Consider the following 14,679-nt stretch of genomic DNA (forward strand, 5'->3'; position numbering starts at 1 on the left):
TTTTTTTTTTAACGTGTAATGGCGGCAATCTGCGATTTTTTTTGCGGTACTGCGACATTGGGGCGGACAGATCGGACCCTTGACTGACATTTTTGACACTTTTGGGGTTACCAGTGACATTTCTACAGTAATCAGTGCTATATATATGCACTGTTACTGTAAAAATACACTGGTAGTGAAGGAGTTAACTTTATTTGGGAGGGAGGGGCTGTGTGTGTCCCTAGGGGCGTGCTTTCTACTGTGATTGGCTGGGGCTTGAGCTGTATGGACACTGATCAACGGATCTACATACTAGATCCGAGTGATCAGTATCCTAACAGCAAGGAGAATGACAGGTGGCTTGTTTACACAAGCTGCCTGACATTCTCCCTCTCCCCCGCCGATCGCCGAGTGACCGGCGGACATCGGGTCCGCCGGTCACACGCGCGGGGGGGTCCGTGACCACGCGGGAGCGCGCCTCCGGGGGCGCGCGCTCGCTCCCTAGACCCTCACAAGCTAGTGACGTAGCCCTACGTCACTTTGCCTGTGAGGGGCTGACTGCCGACGTAGATCGGCGTTAGGCAGTCGGCAAGTGGTTAAATAAAAAAGAAGATGAGATGAGAAAAATATACAGGCTGGGCAGTTGGAGCTCAGTGATCAGAGAGACAGAGAGAGAGAAACAAAGTTACAATTTATAAATAAACTCCTGAGCAGAGATAAGTGCTGGGGGGGGGGGGGGGCACACAAGGGAGGGGGATTAGTGAGGGACAACTGTCTCTTTCTCAACAGATACAAGTTGATAGCAGGGAGAGGGACAGATCAGATTCAGGTGCTGGAGGAAGATTTCTGTATTTGTTGTCCATCACTAATCCCCCTCTCTGTGTGGGCCCCCCTTTGTGCTCGGGCCCCCTACAAGAGGGCTGGTGCCCCCCCCCCCCCTATCAGCGGCCCTGCATAGGGCTATAGAGGATCTGAAAACAGTATTTTCAGCCTTCTGATAGTAAGCCAAAAAAATACAACAGGAATGTGTGGCTTACAAGAGCACTCCCATAGGCGTGCGCACAGAGTGTGCCAGGTGTGCCCGGGCACACCCTAATCACCCCATGCGCATTAGCATTTTTGCTCTCTGTGCCAATAGGAAGATGGGAAAGATCTCCCGCTTACCAACTTTGCCTTAAGAGAAGTGTTTACATACTTCTCTTTCACTGTGCCGGCATGGAGATCTATGTGCCAAGGTCATATATATATGTAGACACACACTCACGTGTGTTTGAGCTTTAGGGTGCACACCCTAATGCAATAGGCTGCGCACACCTATGAGCACTCCATGAAGTTTTGTAGTTGTGTTTTAGCTTTGTAAATACATTTTACCTAAAGCCTACAATATTCTACCTTTGACTTGTGTATGAAGGTCCTGTGATTTATTAAAATATGCTCCATTTTGCAACACCTAAAACGAAATGTTTAGGTGTTACATAAGGATGTGCCGTGAAATCAGTTTTCTGTTAAAGCTTGAAAGTTAAGTTAGCTTGCTTGTGTTTTCATACAGCCATAGAACCTTTTGGTGATTTTGATGTTCTTATAAGCATCAGTTAATGAATAATTTTATTAGTTAAGGAATTGGCTAATACGCATTCTTACAATATTGGTTACTTTGCAGGTGTATCATCATGACAGTAACGATATGGGTCTACTCTTCACTGATATCCTTCCTCCCCGTCATGCAAGGCTGGAATGAGATCCCTGGGATTGACTTTGACAATGGGAAGGAGTGCATCTTCGTGACCAACTGGACTTTTGCCATTGTTGCTTCCTCCTTGGCCTTCTACATTCCCTTCATGATCATGTGCAGCATGTATTTCTTTATCTACAGAGCTTCCAGGTTAAAAGCCACCCGTATTGTGTCCCAGACGCTGGACCTCCATTACCACCCAAACAGCAAGCGCCAAAACAACTTGCAACTGGAGAATAAAGCCACTAGGACCATGAGTATAATTATCTCAGTATTTGTAATGTGCTGGCTTCCATACTTTGTCCTGAATGTTTGGATTGCGGCAAAGGGCAGCAGTTCCACCAGCACAGTTCTGGTGAATGCCTTTAAGTACATTACATGGCTCGGATATTGTAATTCCACCATCAACCCCATGTTATACGCTTTCCTCAATCGTGACTTCCAGAGAGCCCTCAAAAAGCTACTTATTTGTAGACGTTGGAGGTCTCAGGTGGACATTGGGGATGACATGGTCTCCATAGTAACCTTTTCTAAAACAGCTCAAGATCCAGAATACAATATTAAGTTACCAATATCGAACTGTGTCTTGAAGAACAAACAAGCCATTAAATGCCCTCCTACGGCACAGTGCTAACCAGATGACTTCAGTTCTTGTTTTTTTATACTTGCAATTATTGTCTTGTTGAACTAAGCCAGGTGATTGTCCCTTGGTAAGAGTTGTATCCTCAGTTAAAGCTTGAGTTGAAATATGGACTCCTAAGGTTCAGAAACTATGGGCTGTACAAAATGTACTGCAATCATTTTTACTTCTGTTTTAAACATGTTATGGTTTCTCATAAAGTAAACTGTAATAACAGAAATGTTTTAACTCTGAACATACAGTATATGGTTAAAGTATGTGAACACCTCTCCAAAGCATACAATGACATTTTAGTTGACTGTATTATTTCGATGTTGTAGCAAAGTTTGGAAAGGCCATTTTTCTATTCCAGCATGATTGTGCCTCTGTCTACAAGGGCAGTCCCATAAAGATATGACTTTGAGGGGTTTGGTGTGGAGAAAATTGAGGGAGCCCTGACTTTACCTCTACTGAAGATCGTCAGGGTGATCTTGAATGCCAACATCAATAGCTTATTCCCTAAAAATTGTTTTGGTTGCACAGATCCCTACAAACTCAAAATATTGTGAACATTCTTTCCAGGTCAGTGGGGGCTGTTATAACTGCAGAGGAGGGGGGGGGGGTATTGAAAAAAAAGTATGGGGCTGTAAAAAATAAATAAATTATACTCACCTTGATGGATGCAGCAATGATCCCATGCTGCATCTATCCCCTTGCTAACTCTAAGACTGAGAACCAAGCAATCAAACACTGCTGATCATTCAGTTCTTAGCCTTCAGTGAGCAGAGAGCCTGTGTCTTTCACCAGCTTTCTGCTCTGCCCCTTCTTTGCTCACTGGAGCACAGGCTGTGGAGGGGGCAGGAGTGGCTGGCTCTGTCTCCCAGCGCCTCACTGAGAGGCTGAGCCAGCTGCCGGTCCAGGCACCTGAGTGCATGGGCGTCCACAGAACTTTTTTCAGGGGGGGGGCATCATTTTAAAGGTCCCCCATGCTCTGCCCCTTTTTAACAATGCCATGAAGGGGAGTGGCTTAGTCAATATACCTTTTTTGAGTATTTATCTTTAAATGGCAAACGGCAGCATTTATTTTTAAAGCATTTGTTAACCTAAAAAAAAAAAATAAAAAAATAAAATTGATCCGGTTTCCTTAAAACATGTTATACAGCACAAGTGCTTGTGCTATGTAATTTGGCCCTTTCTGTCACCTAAAATACCTGGCTGATCTTGCCTGGCTATGTCCTCCCCTCTGTAAACTGACCACGGTATACCATGGCTGCTGAGCCCTGACACCGTGGTCAGTTTACATGCCTCCGTCATCCGCAGCCCTCCTGTCCTGCTCTGTCCTCCCTCCCTCCCTGCCTGTCTGCTCCTGTGTCAATGCCTGCCCCCTCCCGCTGCTGTAGTTTCATTTAAAGTTTCATATCCTGTCTACAGTCTGTTTAATAATATTGTGTGCCCCCGTGTCTGTGTTTTATAAAAATAAACCATTCTTTATAGGTTTTCAGAGCGCCGATTGCCACTCACGTGACCCGCCGCCTCTCGCCTCCTCTCCCCCTCCCCTCCCGACTGATGTCAGCAAGGAATCCTTGACCCCGCCCACAGCAGGCAGCTGTCAGTTGGGGAGAGGAGAACCGAAGGGTCATGTGAGTGTCGCTCGGCGCTTTGAAAACTGGTAAAGAACGGCTTATTTTTTTAAAACACATACAAAGACACACAGGGGCACACAGAATTATTTAACAGACCAGACAGGATGGTATAAAGTGGCTTGACAGCCACTTTAAAGGGGAAGTTGAGATTCCAGGGGGGCATGTGCCCCTACTTGCGGACACCCATGTCTGGGTGGATCCAAACTGCAAAGTAGAGATCTTTTCTGAGCCTGACTTGGCTGAGTGATGTCAGCCAACAGCGGACCTTAGCCTGCTATCGGCTGAAAACGGGTCACAGGAGTACAGAATGAACTGCACTCCTGTGATCCATAGAAGAAGTATAGCTAAAATAGTCTTGGCTAGACTTCTTTAATATAAATACCCATGGTATAGAATTGAATGTCCAGTTGGCCCATGTATGATGATCAAGTGTCCACAAACCTTTGGCCATATAGTGTATTTGTCTGCATGATCATTCAGTAGCAACTTGTAGTTTGTTTGTTTTTTCCAGGTGCCACACTGTATCCATCTGGTCATTTCCATGTTACTTTTTATTCTAGTACTCATTTCTCTTCAGAACTAAATCTTGCCAACTTCTCTTCCTCCGACAGAAATTATACGTATTTAAAACCTGAAAAATGCTGAAATTATGTTTTTCTGTTGTATAAATGCTACTTTTCATGAGCTTGGCGCAGACTATTTACTTTGAACAATGATCTTGAATAATCTGACTGTATTGCAATAACCAGAAAAAGAAGGCTGTTATTATTGTATTTATAAATGGAAAGAAAAATGATTTAATGTTCAAGAAAACAAAGCAAGTTTCTGCTGAAGAATGGACAAGGAAATCTGCCACCTGTGATACAATGGGACACATGTGCAAGGGTTCTGTATAGAAGAGCGAAGATCGTCATGTTTCATTTTGGAAGCTGTGACAATAAACATCAGACTCTTCCAAGTTTCTAAAAAGCAATTGGAAATTTGACTCACTGACTTGGTAAATTTGATTCCATTTTTTTTTTAACTTATTGTTTTTCTTTCCGATAATGTATAGAGAGCTTGTATAGCCTATGTCCTCCGTGTCAACATCTATGAAGCATGTACTATCACATGCTTCTTTTGTACAGTTTCTAACAAGCCTTTTTACAATTTCTCACATCTTCCCAGCATGTTAATGGAACCTTTGTAATATAAACACTCCTTACCTCTCTGACAGTTGATTTCTACAAGGTAGGCTTTGAAAAACATTGTGTCCTACTGACAGCAATTCCACAGCTCCATCAAGCAGAGAACATGATTTAACTACCAATCACCATCACAAGCTGCAGCTGCTGTATCTCTTTCTTGTTTTCAGGGAAAGAAAGAAAAAGATAAAATACCTTAAACACATTACCACTCTGAAAAGGTTGTTGCTAGTAGAGATCCACACAGCTGGATGAATCTTCACTTTACTGTCCAACCTCAGCTGTCTTCCTTGATTGTACTATCAAGTCAAAAGCTTTTATTTTTATTATTTATTTATTTATTTATTTGTTTTTCTGTAAATGGTGTATTCTGACTCCTTTTTTTTTTTTTTTAATGAACAAGACAGTAAATGAATGTCAATACGAAAGAGGAGCAAAGTCCTTTCTTTTTTTAAAAAAAAGATCTGGTTTTCCATCCTTAAGCCCCGTACACACGTACCGATTGTCGGCCGAAAATGTTCGGCCGCCGAACGATCGGCCGATTTTCGGCTTGTTAGTATGATGCTTCCGACAGCCGACAGCGCACTTTCGGCCGAAAATAATCTGTCGTGCAAGCATTAAAATTTTTGTTGGCCAACACCAGAACGGCCGATTGTTCGCCAGTCAGTACAGAATTCGGCCGACAGACAGCAGATTTGCAAGACTGGGCATGCTCAGAAAAGAAAAAACACACGTAAAGTTAACCATCACATGACATCACTTCTGCAGTCGGCTGTTGTTGGCCGACAAAATTCATGTGCAGTCTTTTGCAGTTTTCAACAGACACGACAGCCCTCGACAAAAGACGGCCGATCGTTCGGCCGACGATCGGTACGTGTGTACGGGGCTTTACCTGAAGACACAACAGGAAAAGAAACAAAGATCTGAGCCCGTTGGAAGGTTTCATTTGGTTTTTGTTTTTGCAGTGGCTAAAAAAATGTTACTTCTCCACCTCTTTTCTGCTAAGGGGACAAGACATAAAGTAATGCCCCGTACACACGTGCAGATTATCTGAAGACTTTTGTCTTCAGATTTACCTTTTCTATGTAGTGCAAGGGCCTGCCGGATTGCATACAAATTGAAAGCGTTTAGGTTTGACCTCATATTATATGGTTTTGGTAAGTCTACAGACAAAAGTCTTCAGATAATCTGCACGTGTGTACGTGGCATTAGAGGACATATCCCGAGGGGGGCATAGACATCAATAAGAACCTGACAGAGATATAACCCTTCCCTAGTCTACTTAAAAGTAGAAAATTACATTAGTTGTAGTTCTAAAGTTAGCAAATGAATACTTATGTCAATGCAAAAAAAAACAAGCTACGCAGTACATCTCTGCAATACAGGCCCGTTTCCCCATATTATATTCCTTTCAAGATCCTGCAAGTACAGGCATACCCCACTTTTAAGTACACAATGGGACCAGAGCATGTATTTAAAACGAAAATGTACAGTACTTAAAGTGAAGCAATACATTTTTTCATTTTTCAATGCATGTAAATACACTAACTCCATAGGAAATCTTGGTCTGCTTGACATTGCACTGCTGACAAGGACAACAAGCTTGGGGAGCATGTTAAGGGGATCCAGGACTATGATATGGTAGATTACCTTGGCAAGCTGGCTGGCCACAAATAGGATATGTTGTAGTCCTGGTTACCCTCTCGGTGCTCCCTAAGTTTGGTTTGGTTAAGTTTTCCCTGTCACTTATGGTTTGGGAGCAGTGCCATGTCAAGCTGACCAAGATTTCCCATAGACACCAAAGTTAAAAACCGGGAGTAGTGCCATGCCAAGCTGACCAGGCTGTGTCTGTACTCGCGAGTGTATGTAAAGTGAGTGTACTTAAAACAGGGTATGCCTGTACAGAAAAATACCTGTCACCGGCTCTTTGGTAGGGACGGATTGCACCTAAATGGGGTGGGTGCAGCCGTACTGGGTGCGAGGATGGCCAAAAAGTTCGAGGGGCTTTTAAACTAGGGAATGGGGGGGAGGGTACAGATGTAGAATTAGCCAGTGGAAAGCAAGTTTCAGAGGGCAGAAATGGGGGCATTAGCGGTAGGGTGTTCGGAGCTCCTAAACCCAGGGTGGGTACGGGGAAAAATCAAGAGAGCAGCCTAAAAACATCAAATGAGGATAAATATAACCGATCAAAATTACGAGGTTTGTATACCAATGCCAGAAGCCTGGCCAACAAGATGGGAGAGCTGGAGCTGCTGATGTTTGAGGAGGACTTAGATTTTGTGGGGATAACTGAGGCTTGGTTTGACAGCTCTCATGACTGGATGGCGACCATTCAGGGGTATTCCCTTTATCGCAGAGATAGAGAAGGTAAAAAAGGGGGAGGGGTATGTCTGTATATTAAGAACAGTATACAGGTAAATATGAGGGATGATATTAATAATGGAGCTAAGGACGAGGCAGAATCCCTATGGGTAGAGCTTCAAAGAGAAGGCACGGTGGGGAAGGTAATATTGGGCGTATGCTATAGGCCCCCCAACCAGAGGGAGGAGGGTGAGGCGGACCTCATGTTACAGATAGGATTTGCAGCAAGGATGGAAAATGTCATTATAATGGTGGACTTTAATTATCCAGATATAGACTGGGCAGAAGGAACCGCACACTCAGCCAAGGCTAGGCAGTTCCTAAATGTTTTGCAGGACAATTTCATGGGTCATATGGTGAATGCACCGACAAGAAACAATGCGGTACTTGACCTACTGATTACCAACAATACAGACCTGCTCACGGATATAGAAATACGGGAAAACTTAGGGAACAGTGACCATAGGTCAATTGGTTTCAGTATTAATTACAGTAATAAGAAACACAAGGGTAATATAAGGACACTGAATTTCAAAAGAGCAAATTTCCCTAAACTGCGCTCACTGCTAGAAAATATCAAATGGGATAGAACCCTGGGAACAAAGAACACAGAGGAAAAATGGGAGTGCTTCAAGAGCATACTTAACAAGGGGGTGGGCCAGTGCATTCCACAGGGAAATAAATTTAAAAGAGCAAAACTAAACCCTGGGTGGCTAAACTCCAACATAAAAATGTATATTGGAGCTAAAGAAAAGGCCTTCAAAAAATACAAGACTGAGGGGTCATTGGCAGCATTTAAGCATTACAAAGAGTGTAATAAGAAATGTAAAGACGAAATCAGGGCGGCTAAAATAGAACACGAGAGACATATAGCGGAGGAGGATAAAAAGAACCCCAAGAAGTTCTTTAAGTATATAAACAGTAGGAAAGCGAGGCCAGAGCACATTGGCCCCATAAAAGATGATAAAGGAAAAATGGCCACTGAGGACAAAGAAAAGGCGGAAGTGTTAAATAATTTCTTTTCTTCAGTCTTCACAAAGGAATCAGGGGGCTACACGAACCTTGCTTGTAAGGCCGAACTAAATAATACACCTCAGGAAGTGCCGCCATGGCTAACAGAGGATTGACTTAGAGCTAAACTAGAGAAACTTAACATAAATAAATCCCCGGGACCGGATGGCTTGCACCCAAGGGTTCTTAATGAGCTCAGCCAGGTGATTGCCAGACCATTATTCTTGATCTTTAAGGATAGTTTACAGACGGGTATGGTGCCAGCTGATTGGAAAAAAGCCAACGTGGTACCAATATTTAAAAAGGGGCCGAGATATATCCCGGGGAACTATAGGCCGGTCAGCCTAACATCAGTAGTCTGCAAGATTTTGGAGGGGATGTTAAGGGACCACATACAAGACTTTAGTAATGAAAACGGTATTATAAGTAGTAATCAGCATGGATTCATGAAAAATCGTTCGTGCCAAACCAATCTATTAACCTTCTACGATGAAGTGAGCTGCCACCTAGATAAAGGTAAGCCTGTGGATGTGGTGTATCTGGACTTTGCAAAGGCCTTTGACACCGTTCCCCACAAACGCTTACTGTACAAACTAAGGAAGGTAGGTATGGACCATAAGGTGAGTACCTGGATAGAGAACTGGCTCCAGGGGAGAGTACAGACGGTGGTGATTAATGGGGAGTACTCGGATTGGACGGGTGTGGAAAGTGGGGTCCCCCAGGGTTCTGTCCTGGGACCAATCCTGTTTAATTTATTCATAAATGATCTGGAGGAGGGGATATCGAGTACAATCTCAGTATTTGCGGATGATACTAAATTAGGCATGCCAATATCTTCTATGCAGGATGTGGAAACCTTGCAAGCGGACCTGAACAAAATAACGGGGTGGGCAACTACATGGCAGATGAGATTTAATGTTGAAAAATGTAAAGTAATGCACTTGGGGGCCAGAAACCAGAAAGCAAGCTACTCACTAGATGGGGAACCTCTGGGTGAGTCTAGGATGGAAAAGGACCTGGGGGTACTGGTAGACAACAGGCTTGGCAGTATCATGCAATGCCAAGCCGCCGCAAGCAAAGCCAACAGAATACTGGGTTGTATAAAAAAGGGGATTCACTCCAGAAATAAAGAGATTATTTTCCCGCTCTACAAGACTCTGGTCCGGCCACATCTGGAGTATGCTGTCCAGTTCTGGGCACCGGTCCTCAGAAAGGATGTGCTGGAACTGGAGAAAGTCCAGAGAAGGGCAACAAAAATAATTAGGGGAATGGAGGACATCAGCTATGAGGAAAGACTACAAGCACTGAACCTATTCTCTCTGGAGAAGAGACGATTGAGGGGGGATATGATATCAATGTACAAATACTGTACTGGCGACCCGAGCATAAGGAACAAACTATTCAGACAAAGGAGATACAATAAGACACGTGGCCACTCACTAAAACTTGAGGAAAGGCGGTTTAACCTTAAAGTGCGTAAGGGGTTCTTCACTGTAAGAGCGGTAAGGATGTGGAATTCTCTTCCACAAGCAGTCGTATCAGCAGGGAGCATTGATAGTTTCAAAAAACTATTAGATGGACACCTTAAAGACCACAACATACAGGGGTATACAATGTACGGTTAAAAGCAAACACACACACACACATCATAGGTTGAACTGGATGGACTGATGTCTTTTTTCAACCTCACTAACTATGTAACTATGTAACCTGTTGATTTGCCAGAAAGGCACTCAGCTGTGAATCCCTGTTGTGGTCTGAATACACACAGCATTTTTGTGGATACTTTAAAATGTATCTGTAATAATAGTGAGGTCTGACAAACTCCAAACAGTGTGGATAAAGTGGCAAAATTCAGTCAGTAACAAGATGGTCAGATTTCAATCTCCTGTCTGCTTATGTAGCCATGCTTAAAGGTAAAGTCCAGCCTAACACTAAAACTGCTACATCTATAGACATCCACGATCTGACACTAACCTACCCAACCCTGTAAAGAACAATCAGTATTCATACTTTTTTTGAAGCCGCTCCGGTCTACAGCGGTGAAAGCTCTGCAGAGGACACAGCCAACAACAGTCGTGAAATAAATGGGAAGTGACATCAACCCATAGAATCACTATGGGGCTTCCGTTGTTGGCTGTGTCTTCTGCACCTGCCTCTACAGCGAAGCGGCGGCTGACAGCTCAGCGTGGTATTGGGTCAGATCAGCTTCAGAAAAGGTATGTATACGGATTTCTTCTTTACAGGGTTAGACAGGTTAGTGTTAGATCCTGGATGGCTATAGATGTAGCGATTTTAGTGTTAGGCTTCACTTCTCCTTTAAGCCTGCTTAAGGCATGACTGACAAAAAAAAATCCCAGGCAGTTTAGACAAATTGCAGAGGCATTCTAAACCTCCACTACCCATGGTCTTCAAAGGACTTCTGATGAGGCACTGTCATAAATGATCTGTAAGTAATAAACATCTGTGTGACTAGGCTAATAACCGACTTTGACTTATAGCTGATCTCTCATACATCTTAAACTCTCAACCTTTCTCATTCATATTCTTTTACTCCAACTGTAATTTAGTTCACTTCCTTAAAAAGTGATTACACTGAAGGTCTCACTCAGGAACAAAGCATGCCTATATTACAAGGTCCAGAATGCTAAAAAGGCACATTAGACCTCCTAGGACAGGGTCTCCATACTTTCTAAATAAGGAGCCAGTTTACTGTCCTTCAGACTTTAGGGGGTCCGAGTGGCCAGTGTAGAAAATGCCCCAGCATCAGGGGGAGTAAAACAATGACATAGTGCCTGTAGTCAGCAGAAGGAGGAACAGTGCCCCATGATTGGAATTAGTGGGAAGGAATAGTGTCCCATGATTGGAAATAGTGGGAAGGAATAGTTTCCCAGGATTGGAAATAGTGGGAAGGAATAGTGCCCCATGATTGACATTAGTGGGGGGAATAGTGCCCCCATCATTGGTGTCAGTTAAGGAAAAATGCCTATTGTTAGTGTCAGTGGGGGGGGGGGGAATGCCCATTGTTGGTGTCAGTGAGTGGAATGGTTCCCCACTGTTGGTGTCAGTGGAAGGAATGGTGCCTCCTTGTTAATGTCAGTGGGAGGAATAGTGCCACATGGGCCAGGTAAGGGCAAGCAAAGGGTCGCATTTGACCCACAGGCTGTAATTTGGAGACCACTGTCCTAGGATAAACATACATCAAATATATATCATATTTGGTATCTAACAAATAGTCATTTCAATCTGCTAAAGGATATGTTGGTTAGCAGATTGTGAAACCTTGTCTTTTCATTGGGTGGAGGTAGTTTTGCAACACTCTCTCCAGGGACCAGAAAAGACTGCTGCTTTAGCAGTGGACAACTCTTATTTTACCATTAGAACTATTAAGGAATACTAAGGGCCAGTAACTCCTGCAACTTCTGACTGGACTTACACTTCAAATGATTTGATCTCTGCACTGTACCAAAGGCCAGGTGGATTCCACATAACATTTCATTTTAAACCTTTTGCTTATGTCTGTTTTGTAAAGCCAATTCTGTAAATATTTCTTTCTTTAGTTTTTCATTAAATATTTTAAAAATGTTAAGCTGAATCTCTGAATGCTCTAAGTGAAAAATAAGAATTCTTCCTCACTAAAGAAGTTACTGTAGTGTAACATTTGTTGCATTCCTGTCTGGGCATGCCAATGTGTCATAGAGACATATTTAAAGTCTAATTACAAAATGTTATGTGCACTTGGTCCCATTCAAATCCTTTCCTAGGTTGTTAAGCAGTGTGGTTGGACAGTTTGCCCCCTCTTCCCCCATCCAAAGTCTGATAACACTGTTGGAAAAGAGGTGGATTTGTGAGTGACAGTTCTGGTCCCTGGCAGCAGAAGCTAATAGGAGACCAGTACTGCCAGATCACACAGCCTGTGGTGCTGTGTGTCTATCTGCAGCTGCATCTAAACATAGACAGCTCCAGCAGATGGATAACATAGTCCTGCAGCATTGAGTAATCTTTAACTTTTCTGAATAAATAATCTGTGCTGTGTTTATACACCGGCTCAACATCGCTGATTATTCATTCAATAAAGGGAAAGATCACACAGAATCACAGCAGGTCAATGTGCTGTGGGGCCAGGGATGTGTATGGGACTGTGTTTACACGCATGGGGAGGCACAAGTGTTCTGTGCCTCCCTGTGCAGGCAGTCCCATTGTTGTCTATTGGGTTACAGCAGCTGCATGGACACGACCATTTCTCCCAGTTTGATATCTGTGTGGGTGCAGACTGTGAAGTCCCAGATATGCGCAGTGCAGCTGCTGCGTCGCAATAGACATCAGTGGGACTGCCTACATGTGGATGAATGAAGCGCCTTTGCATCCCCATTTGCGCAAACATTGCCCTCCCATGAGTGCTTTTTAACTAAAATGAATGAACAAGCAGCACTGATTGTTCATTCATAATAGTGAAAGATCACTCAGCGTAGAGGGGGTGCTTGATGTTGGTTGTACCTCCTCCCACAGGAACACTTACAATTTGGGCTTCAAAATGTGGTGGATCTACAGCCAGCATAAGGGGTGCATTCAGAAAACAATGGGGGCACGATCACACTGGAAATGCTATATGTTCTTGGTCACCAAGAAGTGTCAGTACTACTTGTATGGTAACAGCTTCACAGTAATCACTGACCAAAATCCACTCAGCTGGTTAAACCATGCTGCTGGGAGAACATCAAGTTAATGTGTTGGAGCTTGATTCTCTAGCCATTTGATTTCACCAAACAACATAAAGACTGTAACCACAGCTATGTTAATTGGTTGTCCTGGCAAGCAGAGCCAGCAGTCAGTCATGTAATTCCTTCTGTGTGACCTCTTAAAGAGAGAAGGTGTGATGATTTTAAGGTCTGATGAACCTCAGACTATGTGGAGAGAAGGAAGGAGTGGTACTGAACACAGTGCCACTTTCATTTTTACCAAAATATTCAACTCACTAACAAGACAATCAGATTACAATCTCCTGTCTGTTCTTAAAAGGGAAGTATGGTCAAATCTTTTTTGGCCATACCTTCTCTTCTGGGTCTCAGGGGAGAACTTATTTATGCACTCCTGTGACCCAGATTCAGCTGAAAATCAGATAAAGTCCACTTTCAGTTGACATCACAGAGCCGCTTCAGTATCTGGATGTATCCCGACAATATTTTAGGGATCCACCCAGATGCCTGACCGGCAGCTGGCTTAACCTCTCAGTGCATTGCTGAGAGCCTGAGCCAGCCGCTCCCGCCTCCACCAGAATGCAATGGCCAGTGAGCGCTGAAGGGGCAGAGCAGAGAAAGGTGATTGTCAGTGAAGTGAAGACCAAGAACTGAGCAACCAGCAGTCATGTGATTGCTCGGTTCTCAGTCTTAGAGCTGGCAGTGGACAGCTGCATTATTGGACTGGTACTGCAGCCACATTGGTGAGTATGTATGTTTTTTTTTTATCTCACACTTCTCCTTTAAGCAGCCATGCTTAAGACAGCTTAAGGGACATTACACAAAAAACAGATAAGTTAGAAATAATGCAGAGGCATTATAAATTTCCACTGACCAGGATCTTCAAAGAACTTATGATGAGGCACTGTCATAAATGATCAAGTTGTAAATGGTCTGGAGTGCAGTTTAAGGAATACACGTCTTTGAAATTGGGATACTGACTTTGATATTGACCTATAGCTGAACTCTCATCCATTTCAAAGTCTCAACTTTCGTTCATATTTCATAACTCCTACTGTAAGATATTTACACTATTATAGAAGAAGATACCAGTCAGAAAGACAGCATACCCCTATTTTTCAAGGTGCAGAAAGCTAATATGACACATTAGATCTCTAAGGAGAAATATACATCAGATACATATCATATTCGGTATTTACCTAATCATAATTTCATTCTGATAAGGGGCATGCTGATTTACAGATTGTGAAACTGTCATATAGATGTATCCAGGATAAGTTAACATTAAGGATGAGTTCAAATTGAACATAATTAAACATTCCAGCACACCTACAACATACCCTTCCGGTATTTTGACTGAGCTCAGGTAGTTGTGCAACACACTTTCCAGAGACAAGAAGACCCTGCTGCACTGGCGGTGTCAAGCTGAACTGGTAAGGAATAATAAGAGGGA

General features: G+C 43.3%; 1 protein-coding gene across 1 annotated transcript in view; it reads left to right on the forward strand.

The window, feature by feature from the left end:
- LOC309555255 (histamine H2 receptor-like) overlaps nt 1-2,345 on the forward strand; it is a gene marked incomplete at both ends in the record, with an annotated part of 196,856 nt that extends 194,511 nt beyond the window's left edge. The window contains one exon of the mRNA XM_082257156.1: nt 1,640-2,345. Within this exon, the coding sequence (XP_082113282.1) occupies nt 1,640-2,345 (706 nt within the window). The remainder of the gene's footprint in view (nt 1-1,639) is intronic.
- Between the last annotated feature and the right edge of the window lie 12,334 nt (nt 2,346-14,679).

This window comes from Pelophylax lessonae (assembly GCF_965119305.1).
Source record: "Pelophylax lessonae genome assembly, chromosome: 1".
Classification (NCBI taxonomy): Eukaryota; Metazoa; Chordata; class Amphibia; order Anura; family Ranidae; genus Pelophylax; species Pelophylax lessonae.